This window comes from Schistocerca cancellata, chromosome 2 (assembly GCF_023864275.1).
Source record: "Schistocerca cancellata isolate TAMUIC-IGC-003103 chromosome 2, iqSchCanc2.1, whole genome shotgun sequence".
Lineage (NCBI taxonomy): Eukaryota > Metazoa > Arthropoda > Insecta > Orthoptera > Acrididae > Schistocerca > Schistocerca cancellata.
The window spans coordinates 677000699-677012890 of record NC_064627.1 but is presented as its reverse complement, the minus strand read 5'-3'; the positions used below and the strand labels follow the sequence as shown (position 1 = coordinate 677012890).

The following is a 12192-nucleotide window of genomic DNA, read 5'->3' as shown; positions in this document are numbered from 1 at the left end:
TTTATTATTAACACCTTAGAAGGAGTGATGCTACATTGGCTGTTATAATGATTTTATATTTGATGATGATGATGATGATGATGATGATGATGATCAGTTCAATCAAAGCACGTAGCACACCTCTGATTTATTGGCAGCTCTTGGTGTTGCATAAAAATGATTTTGTTTTTAAATATTTATGATGTGCACATCTGTTGCTGTAACCACTATAAGCAAGTCCAGTCAGCCTATCATTCAAAAGTCGTTTTCCAGTGTAAAGTGTATTGCTGTTTAAGGCAACACTGTGGTCCTGACTTGCGGGAAATTGTCTCAGTAAAGGTTGACTGGACAACTGGCTAACAGCATGGACCTTCCATAGTAACTAACACTTGTTTATGCCCCTAAGGGGGACCTAAGCAAACATTACTTCAACATGAATTTGCAGGTCATGGATTGGAACCTGAATACTGTGTTCCTGCCCCAGACATGTGTGTTTTAACAACTGTCTTTTGAAGACAGAATATCTTTTCATTTAAAAATAACTCATTTTTCAGATTTTTATCAGTTGTTAAATGCAAATCCTTTATTACAAAGTATTATAGAGGGTGTGGTTGTGCTCTGGTGGAGGATTGAGAGTTGGGGGTGAGTCAGAAACCGCCAATAGGTAGAAAAATCCCTTTACTAATTTGTTATAAGCTGAAGCCCTCATCTGCTGTGGCTAGAAGGTGGACCTCAAGCCAAGGTTTTAGGGCAGCAAAACGTTGTCGTAAGATGCCTGTTCCTGTTAGGCTCAGTGGGGCCCAAGCATGTTGCAACTTAGCTTAGTCAGTGGCCCTCGCTATGATCAAGCTAAGTCGGGTGCTCATGTGACAGCTGTCACTGTTGAGTGTGGGATGTGAAGTCTCACCCGAACGCAGCAGGTGACAGGTGCAGGCATCTGGGGAGCAAACGCCAGAACAAAGGTTGGCTGGCAATGGTGGGTTTCCGGTGGCTAGGAGAGCTTCAGTTCGACCGTCAGTCCATCAGGTGTTGGCTGGACCTCTTTAACAGCTGTCAGGATGATGGTAGAATGGGCGTGATACCACAGTGGAGGCCAGCATGACGATTTGATGACTCACCTGTCCGACCGATTGATGACTGTATGACTGTCCTGGTCAGACAGCCGCTATTTATACATGCCAGAGCAGGTCTGTTGTGGTGTGGTCAGTGGTAGCAAAGCACTGTTAGGCTGCTAAAGTCACACGCTCTACATGTCGAAGTGCCACCTGGTTTCGATAATCGTCTCGGCAGGTGGACAATGATGGCCAGTGACTTGTTATATGGCATTGAGCCCATCTACATGAATCTGTTTCTCTGCAATACGACTACTTTTTATTTTGTTCACACATATGACCTATACAGGTTTGCAAATTAAGGTGACTAGATTCCTGTACTCTTTTTCTTCATTTTACTTCATATCAGACAAAGCAGTAATCTAAGTTTCTGCCTTGTGATGGTATAGTATCTCCTGCAGTAAGTCCTATTATTTTTGGGGAGTGTACAGAAATGATTCAGCAAGCCTCAATTGTATTGTAATCAAACAGAATATGTCAGTGTATAAGCATTCTTAACATTGTAATTATATCAGTCAGCACTGACAACATTTTTTATTTGTGTTAAGATATTGATATTCATTTATCATTTACTTCTTTCTTACTCATTCTTCATTTACTTCTCTAGTGCTGAAGGTTGTACCTTCATGTTTAGTTTTTAATGTGCAGGTCTTATAAACAAACTAATAATACTTATTCCAATCATATTTGTTCTTGTAGTGCTAGTAAAAAGTAGTATCAGTGTGTAGTTATTACACAAAACTGTTGTTATCTCAGGTACGTGACTGAGGGATCAGACAGGACAAAAGGAATGGATATAATGTATTATCTGTCCTCGGTACTGAAAATAGACGAAACAATTATTCGCCATTCCATGCAGCTGCATCCTTTTTATTGTCATGTACCACTTGTGAGCATAAAGAGCACATTAGATCTTCTTTTGGAACGGGGCTATACCGAGCAACAGATTTTGGAGAATGTGCAGCTTCTTCTCTATCCAAGGTGAGTCTTAATGGGTAGTTTATTAATTTTAGGATATCACTGTGAAGAAATAAAATTATATTGATCAAACTAATAAGCATTTGTGACTTTTGGGGGTAAGGTACTTTTTTCTGTTTGAAATGCACCATAAGTATATTTTTTCATTAAATGTGATTGATGGGACAGTGTATAACATCTAACAGCATAGATATGTTGTCTCAAAATCTTGACCTGAAGAAGCTTTCGGTGTCGTTTCTGTGGTGTACATTACCGTTTATTGAAATCTGTGCTATAGGCAGTGTATTATTACTTAGTGATTTGTGTTGTTTATTGATAACCAAATGATGAAAGAGACTTATCCTACAGTTGAAGTCTTAATGCTACTTAAAATGATAGTAAAAGGAGATGTTAGAAATCCAGGTCACCAAATCCCTGAATGGTCCGTAGCACTTTGAGGATAGAGCAAAAAGATGAATAAAACAGGTAATGGAAAATCCAAGGTGGAACAAAAAAGAAATAGGATGGGAATCTACTCACCACATAAGAGGCATTGAGCAGCAGGCAGGCATGTTTGAACTTCATTTTAAAAGTAGACTAAGCTATCAGATGAACTCCTTCAGATGTAGAAGCACATGCACAAACAGCCACAGTAATTGATCTCAATTGTAATGGGTAGTGAAGGTACAGAACATGTGAGACAAGGGGCCAGGGAGGAACAGGAATATTAGGATAGAGGTGAAGGGAGATGCTTTAGAGCTGCTGTTGGCAGTGTGCAGTGATGAAGCGAGGACAGGATAGTGGGTTGTTAGATGCAACATTGGGACACTGCAGTGGGGTAGCAATTGTGTGCGAGACTGGAGAGGGACCAGGGAAAGAGATAGAGGTAAATGGAGACAGCGACTAGCAAAGGTTGTGGCTAGATTGTTAGAGGAATGAAGTACATGTTATAGGGAAAGTTCCCACCAGCACAATCCAGGAAAGCTGTTGTTGCTATGTAGACCCCAGGTGGTGCAGGCTGACAGCCTTTGAAGTTGGGCACATTGTGTTGGGTGGCGTGCTCGGCAACTGTGTGGTCCATCTGTCTTTTGGACACAGTTTGACAATGGCCATTCTTGCAGACAGACAGCTTGTTAGAGGTCATGCCTACAGACTGCCACACAGTGCCAAATTCATATCCTTGAGGGGAAAGAAACATTGTTTCGCAAAGAGCCTAGTATCCAGTGCACGTTAGTCTATCAATTATTCATATAATTTTGAAACACATCCCTGTTGGTTTTTGAACACATTCTAAGTTCATTTCTGAATGAATCATAAGTTGATTTTTGAATGTGTGCGTAATGTACATCAGGTTTCTGCCAGGGGAATCCCCGTTGCATCTAGAAATAAACTTTCCTACAGACAGAAGGGGACAGGGCTTTATGAGCTGAGCGTAATAAAGCCGAACAGGTGTGCCAATCGCTGTTTGTTTTTGTGGTTGACTGGGTTTGCGAATGATCCGCGTTGCTGTATAATTACTAACCACATCCATAGATTCAGGCTACCAGAGTGGAAATAAACGACTAACAGGTAAGAAAGATTACGTATTATCTTCTCGGTGTATCCAAGAAAATGAAATTTTTGGCCAGATGGCTACGATAGTAAGGGCCAGTTGTATGGTCCTCGGTAGCAGCCGCCTAAGTTCTATCCTAGGAGCAGTGTGGAAAATTACAGAATTTGTGATGACAAGATAGTTTCTTAGACTGAGGAAGGAGAAGAAATGGGTACATCATAAAAATTATGGAAGAGTATGACAATTCCAAATTTATACAAAAATTTCATACTACTACTATTTGATCACATACGTGAGGAGCTGAAGCGTATGAATGAAATGTGAAACTATTTCCTAACATAAAGCTTTTTGCTTGTAATAGGCATTTGATATTGGTACTTCGTGGGTTATATTCTGTTGTGTTATAAAAATAACGATTTGTGCCAAAACAGTCTCATTTATTTGGCATGTGTTAGAATTGCTACAATTTTAGACAGGCCTATTTCATTTTATCTACACATAATCAGATTGAGATACCACACCAGTCTTGGATACTATTTGTATTAACAGATTTTTCAGTATTAGACAATGACATTTCAATTTTTTATGTAGCAAAACGTTTGACGAACTTTGATGAGGTAATAGATTTCTTCCCAGAAGGCATCTAAAGCTGTAACAAGATTAGAGAGGAAAAAGTGCTAGTACTTAAGAATTGAAGAAATGTGTACCGTCTTGCTTGTCTCTTGTCTATACTGGTTTTATGTTCCTATATTTAATTTTATGTCACACAAAAAAGCAAGTTATTAGCTAATAGGCAATACAGAGGGAAAATTTTCAGAAGAGTTCTTGTTCTCTTGGTTTCCTGGTTACAAATAATACCATCCAATATTAATTTGGAGTTTTTATAAAAAATAAAAATAAATAAATAAAAAGAGGGGCTGGATGTCAAAGTGGCTGACCGGGAGCAGGAGATGCACCACAGGTCAGTTTAATTTCCACTGTCCTGAATATAGTTTCATGGCATCCATTACAAAATATTACACGTTTGAATTCCATAGAGCGAAATACAGTGACATGCGATAGAAGAATGCTGTGTGAAGAGGTGTGGCACTACACCTTGGCACACTTTAGACTTTTCACTACCAATATCTCTGGAACCACAATAGATATTGACAAACGGCTTTCACGGGTATGAATGTACGGCAGGGGCTCACGAAAGTAAATAATGTGAGACATTCTAACCCATGCGCAGATATTGGTTTCAACACAAATACCCCATATTGTTCCGTATGCAATCAATAACATGAGAGATCACAATAATAACGGCTTTGGTTGCATCGAAATATGCCAATTACGTCACAAGAAATTGGATTGCGAAGGTGTCACATTAAATGAACAAAACACGCCACTGTTGCACTTCCCATGATGCAAGCGTGACCCGTATGTTGCTCATAACCACAATGTGGTTTTACTTAAGATTGACTCCCACAATGGCTCCTTCAAAAAAGTCACAGCTGATTCCCTTCCTCATTCTAGTCCATTCTGATGATATGCGTAGTCTCTAATGACCGTGCCAACCTGATAGTAAATCCTAATATTCCTTTTTTGTATGACATGTAATCTTGATTCACAACAACTAAGATATGTTTGATTAGCGTTGTGGAACACTGTGTGAAGAGAGAAGTTACATATCAAGAGTGGTGCATAATGTTTTACAGAAAACTAATATTACGATATCACATTAAATTTCAGGTGTCACTGTTGCTCTCTGTTATTTTTCTGCTGTTTTATTACCTGGAAGAATTTTAAGAATTGTCCTTTTCTTTTAGTACTAATAACAAAAATGAGAGTAATAACATGTAGATGTCATAGACTTAAAGTTTCAAAATTATTTTTTCGTCTCTGTAAATAACAAGGTAAGAGAAGACCTGATTCATGCAAGAAGTTACAAGTTACAGAAGACTGCCAAAAAAAGTATAAGAAAAATGTAAAAGTTGAATTTTTTATGAATTGTCAAGGCAACCACTTTCTGACTTGCTATCTTAGGGACTCATCTCAGGATCTTCAGCCTGTTGTCATATACTACTTTATGATGTTTTACTATCAAAAGGGGCTAGGATTATCAAAGATTCACCCTCCATTGCTTCTAGCTGGTGGCAATTATTCCAAATTCAAAGGACACAAAATAGGATTAAAACTGCATTACATTTGTAAATGTATTTGCAGATAAATCTGTAAAGCTGTTCATAAAACATGTCACCTGTAAACAACAAAGTTAGTCTCTCATTCTTTCTGCATAAATTATATTTTGTTTACAGATCTGATGTGGAAGATGAACTGAATAGATTGCCATGTCGAGAGGAGCTGTTACCTGAACATTTGTGTGTGGACTCAGAAGATTTTTGTATTTTGAAGGACCACCACCTTGGACTGTGTTTGTACTTCCTAGAAAGGAGGCATCACTTCACAGGAAACGGAGTTTGGCCAACAAATGCCCATAAGCATAAAGCTCTTTCTGCTGGTTCAGTTGAAGAGACTGACTTAGCTTAAATATTTACCACTAACTATTCTTCCCATTTGCAGTTTTGATGGTTCATACTGTCCTACTAATGTTGGCATACGTTGATATAAATTCACAGGAGCTCTTCATAACACGGGTGAAAGAATATACCAGCAGTATATCTCTCAGTTCCTTCCATAAACATGAGAGCAATTGCAAAACTGCCCATAAAAAAATCACCAAAATTTTGGTAATAGTTTGGAAAATATTTTGGTAAAAGCAAATCATCATTCTACTATCCTCACATGTATAATACTATTTAAAATACATTCTTGTAAATGATAGTTATTATAACTGTTTTCAGTGTGTTTAATGCCAAAGATGATTTTAATTTTGCTTAAAGAATGTTATTCCTTTAGAAACAGAGCAATAATTCCTCTAAGATATTACATGTTGTTGTCTTCTACAGTTAGTTAATAAAAATATGACAAATAAAAATGATGTTTTATATAAATCAAATACCTCTTTATTCCAGGATTGTACCAGTACCAACACAAATTAATTCATACGAGGTTTGTCTGGGAAATACGTATAAAAGTTGAATAATAACTTTATTTTACAATTATTCAGGTATTACAATATGGTCTCCTTCAAAGTACTCGCCTTGAGACGCGGTACACTTCTGCCAACGCCGTTTCCACTGTTGATAACATTGCTGAAAGTCTTCAGTTGTTATGTTGTTCACTTGCCGTGTCGTTTCCGCCTTGATGGCTTCCACATCTTCCGAGTGCCACCCCCGAACACCATTTTGCATTTCGGGAACATGAAGAAGTCACACGGGGCTAAATCGGGTGAGTAAGGCGGGTGGTCTGTCATGGTGATTGAGCTTCAGGCCAAAAACTCGCGCATATCGAGCGACGTGTGAGCGGGCGCATTGTTGTGATGAAGGATCCACCTGCCCCCTTTTGCCAACTCTGGTCGAACTCAGGCCACACGAGTTCTGAGACGTGTCAGAGCTTCAACGTAAAAATTTCCATTCACACTCTGGTCGGGAGGGACAAATTCCTTGTGAACAATGCCCCTAGAATCAAAGAAAACAATCGACATTGTCTTCACATTGGACCTCAATTTTCGCGACTTTTTTGTTCTCGGTTCTCCTGCTAGTTACCATTCCTTGCTTTGAGATTTGAGCTCCACATCGAATTCGTAAAACCAGGACTCGTCTCCAGTGATGACTTGGTTGAGAAAGTCCCCTCGTTCCTCTGCTTCCAACCAATCCTCACAGCACTCAACCCTCTTTGCTTTCTGTTCTGGTGTCAAGAGCTTCGGTATGATTTTCGCACACAATTTCTTCATTTCAAGTTTTTGTGTCAGGATTTCATGAACGATTGTTTTGGGGATTGACAGCTCGTCAGCAATCATTCTGACTGTCAATCTACGGTCTTTAAGAACACAAGCCCGAATTCATTCAACATTTGCCTCGGAACTTGATGTCGACGGGCGTCCTGGGCGAGGGTCAGTGTTCAATTCTTCTCGGCCATCCCGGAACCTTTTTAACCACGTGTTCATGGTTGGTTCCTTCAGAGAATTGTCTCCGTAAACCTGTTTCAAACACTCGAAATCTCACGGCCATTCTTGCCTAGCTTTGCAAGAAACTTGATGTTGACGCACTGTTCCTCAATTAGAGAGAGCTCCATGCCGATGGCAGGTGAAAAAGGGTAACTGTCAACAAGCTGCTGCACACTCCCACCTTCACGCAGAGTGCTCTGACTCGAACTGAGCGTTGATGGGATTGATTACAGCAGTCGTCCTACCTGGTGGTGACTGCAACCTGTAACATAAAGACATTATTCAACTTTTATATGTATTTTCTGGACAAACCTCGTACATTACTTTAGTAATTCCTATTGTGGGATCAGCTTTACTTATGAACTTGTAGTGGCCTAGACCACTGCCCCTCAGTGTAGTGCATGTTGTGTGGTGCCACTAGCATTTATTTACAGTGGGCTGTCAAAATATGTTCATGCCGGCCACCAGAGGTGTTGCATTCTGCAACATCACTGTTACTCATAGACTGAACGTTTTACATTCCATGGCAGTAAATAGCGCATAGTACCAGACCAATTGGCTTTTCAGTTCTTTTTAGGGACAGTTCTTTCATAAAGTAAAACTTCTCAAAGCTTTATTCCCTGTCGACGAGATTTTCCATCCTGTACATGAGTGAATAAAGTATTAAGAATTGTTCATGTATGAGCATGTCACATTTTGTACACCAGCTTGCTAGATTGCAACTCCCATGATTAAATTGGTTGGAAGGACTTACATTCGTGGTCATTCCGAAACTGGGGACCCCGACATTATTTGAACACGCATAATAGCACTGGAAGGACATGTTTATAACATAATGGACTGAGCTTGTACCTTCTGTCTTTCGGCTCACTGTGTGGTTACAACCCTTCTGGCCACGTAATCCAGAATTGTGGTTTGCACAAGTGAAAGCCAGTTTTTTCTAAGTGGGCATTACAATGGACTTTCACTGCCTACATAATAGAGACTTTAAATAGCAAAATATCAGAATAGGAATTTTCTTTGACTTATCCAAAGCATTTGATTGTGTGAACCATGAGATTACGTTACAGAAATTACAATTCTACGGCATAAATGGAACAGAAGTTTCTTTATATAGTTTAAGCGATTTAGGAAGTTTGCCATTTCATCTAACTGGGATAAAATTACATTACATGTTCCACAGAGTTCGATCATTGGTCCCCTTCTATTCTTGATGTACATGAATGACCTCCCTTCTTATCTGAAACAAGAAGGTAAACTGACACTGTTTACTGATGATACAAGCATCATTATTAATCCAGTAAAAGAAACTCTGATAAAAATGATACAAATAATGTCTTTGGAAAGGTTATTAATTGGTGTTCTGCGAATGGGCTTGCTCTGAACTTTGTAAAAACACATTTGATCTCATTTTCTGCTGCAAGGTGGTGGTGGTGGTTAGTGTTTAACGTCCCGTCGACAACGAGGTCATTAGAGACGGAGCGCAAGCTCGGGTTAGGGAAGGATTGGGAAGGAAATCGGCCGTGCCCTTGCAAAGGAACCATCCCGGTATTTGCCTGAAACGATTTAGGGAAATCACGGAAAACCTAAATCAGGATGGCTGGAGACGGGATTGAACCGTCGTCCTCCCGAATGTGAGTCCAGTGTGCTAACCACTGCGCCACCTCGCTCGGTCTGCTGCAAGGAGCACAGTTCCTTCACTAAATATAATGCATCAACAGAAGGCAGTAGCCAGGGTAGAGCACACTAAGATGAGAATCTTAATTGGAAAATTCATATTTTGGGTTTCCTAAAGCAGAGAGGTTCAGCAACTTTTGCAACCAAAATAATTGCCAATTTTGAGAAAATAGAAGTTAGTAAGCTAACATACTTTGCATACATTCACTCACTGATGTCATACGGAATAATATTTTGGGGTAATACAACACTTAGGCAAAAAGTATTCACTGCTCAAAAGAATGTTGTTAGAATAATGCATGGGGCTCATAGTCACACATCTTGTAGGCATCTGTTTAAAGGCTCAGGAATTCTTACAACAGCCTCACAGTACATTTACTCAGTAATGAAATTTGTTCTCAACAACATGGACCAGTTTAAAAACAACAGTGACATTCATGGCTATAATACCATCTTTGACACAGAAAGTGGTGAATTATGCTGCTGTAAAACTTTTCAATAAATTACCAGATGAAATAAAGTGTCTGACAGACAGCAGTAATAGTTTCAAATCCTATCTCCTTGACAACTCTTTCTATACCATAGATGAATTCTTGAACAGGGATAAATAAATCGATAGGTATAATATGTAACAATATTATGTAAAGGAAAGTTACCACTCACCTTATAGCAGAGGTGCTGAGTTGCAGATATACACAATAAAAAGACCGCCACAAATAATGGCCTGTAAGGCCTTCGACACACACACACACACACACACACACACACACACACAATCTATTTTTGAAGAAGGAATTACGTGTTAAAAGCTTTATTTGTGACAGTCCTTTTTTTTGTGCATATCTGCGACTCAGTATCTCCGCTATATGGTGAGTGGCAACTTTCCTTTTCACAATATTGTTACATTCCCTCCTGTATTTTCCATTATCCCTTTCCTCCCTGAACACCTTTTTTTTTTTTTTAATGGTGAATAAAGTTGAATTCTCTGTATACTTGGGCATAGTAGACACTGGGAAAAATAATAAAAAATTTCTTCCATAAAAAATGTAGCAGGAAAACAACTAGCACAGTCGTGAGGGTCAGGTTTTATTTCACCAAAATTATTCTCTGACTTCCTGCTATTTGTCTGATATTATAAGCTACCTGAGGAACAGTTATGAATAAAAAATTATTCTTTCATTACTTTTATTTATTAGTTATTATAAAAATGTTACATAGATTGCAAATCATATTCTGTGGCACAAAAAATTAATAATAAAATCTTTTGTATTTATTTTGTAACACAAAGTCATGGTTCAGACTGCTTCACATTTCGTGAAATAATTTGAAACAATCCTTTCCTTTTGCAAGACATAAGTACTGATTGCATTTTATGCACTTTGGAACTGCAGCGCTCATACTGACATGTTCGTGGTGACGAAATATCATCCACTGTCGGCCAGTGATCATACCCATCATATCGCTTGTCGAAACCTGGTTTCAGATGGGGTTTGTAAACTTTTGCCTTTGTGGAGGTACTTAACGTATCATCTAACAGTGTTTCAAACTCTTCAGCTCTCCCCTTTCTGTCTTGACATGACAGAAGAGCCTCAGCTAGGGACATTCTAAATTTCAACAGATCCATAATGTTATTTTTGGCAGTCTGGTTTTCACTACAGTGCTCTCTGTAGAGAAACCAGCAGTTGACCACTGAAAGGTCTATGAAATGCAGCAAGTACTTGAATGTCCATTTTCTGGTCCTGAACCACATTTGGTAACACTCAACCTGCTGGTCATGAATGTCTACGCCCCCCATATTGGCATTGTACTTCTCAATTACAAAAGGGCAATCTACATCAAGATAGTGACCTTCCTGCTTACACCACCTTTGAACTTTACATTTTGGCTCAGTGCCAGCACAAGTGGATGCTATCACGACCCTCTGACTGTCTTGCCACTCAGTAATTACTACAGCTTCATCTGCTCTAACATATGAATGGCACTCTCCTCTTTTCATTCTTCCCTCTTTCAAATTAACATTCTTAATTCTGTTTACCATTATTGTGCCAGTAGCCTCAATTTCCTTCTCCTTAAGCTTTACTAAGAGAGGAATTGTGGTAAAGTACCTATCACAATAAACAAAATTTCCTTGTGGGAGAGTCTGTGTTAGTCGCAAAATAACAGAAGGGCCTAATCCTAATGACTTATCACCCAGAAGTGTAGTAGCCCCCTGATAAATTTCAAGATCCAACACTATACCTGATGCTGACGTCATGATAAAGTTTTTAAGACCTTCAGGCCTTGGTTTTCCTTTAATATATTGCTTCAGTTTGCAACGCCCAGTAAAATGGATCATTTTCTCATCAATACTGTAGTAGTTAAAGCTACAAGGCAAACTGTGACATCTTCTTCTTACTGTGTCGATCACTGGCTGAACTTTCCACAGTCTTATTAGTTTTAGCCTCTTCAGGTGGTTTTATAGTATCAACAAAGTGCACATTATTCCTGAGTGCAAGGAACTGTTCTCTAGACATAGTGTCACTAATAGCTGATAAAGAAATAGATTTCTTCGAGTACATGGGTAGCCTAGGATACGTTATTCATCCTATCATTAAATGTATCCCAAAAAATACCTTCAGTTCATGAGCTGTAGTCCCTAGGGATATCCCTGTCTTTGCAACACTATACATATTTGTATATTTTGCTGCCTCTTCAAAAAACGTTTCACTGAAATATTCACAGAAATATTCAGCAGGAGTTCCAATTGGTGAAGGACTCTAGAATAAAAAGAAGATATTTTAGTAAGAAAATGGGAATGATACACGAAATAGGTAACTCAGATCGCACCTCTTTGCCACTGACCTCAACAGCACTGTAATTAATTTTTG

The 12192-nt window shown here is 38.9% G+C and overlaps 1 protein-coding gene across 1 annotated transcript in view; it reads left to right on the top strand.

Annotated features, from left to right (window-relative positions):
• LOC126162409 (transcription termination factor 5, mitochondrial) overlaps window positions 1-6556 on the top strand; it is a 70825-nt gene extending 64269 nt beyond the window's left edge. The window contains exons 7-8 of the mRNA XM_049918905.1: window positions 1848-2072; window positions 5898-6556. Coding sequence (XP_049774862.1) covers window positions 1848-2072; window positions 5898-6129 — 457 coding nt within the window. The 3' untranslated portion in view covers window positions 6130-6556. The remainder of the gene's footprint in view (window positions 1-1847; window positions 2073-5897) is intronic.
• Window positions 6557-12192: the final 5636 nt, after the last annotated feature.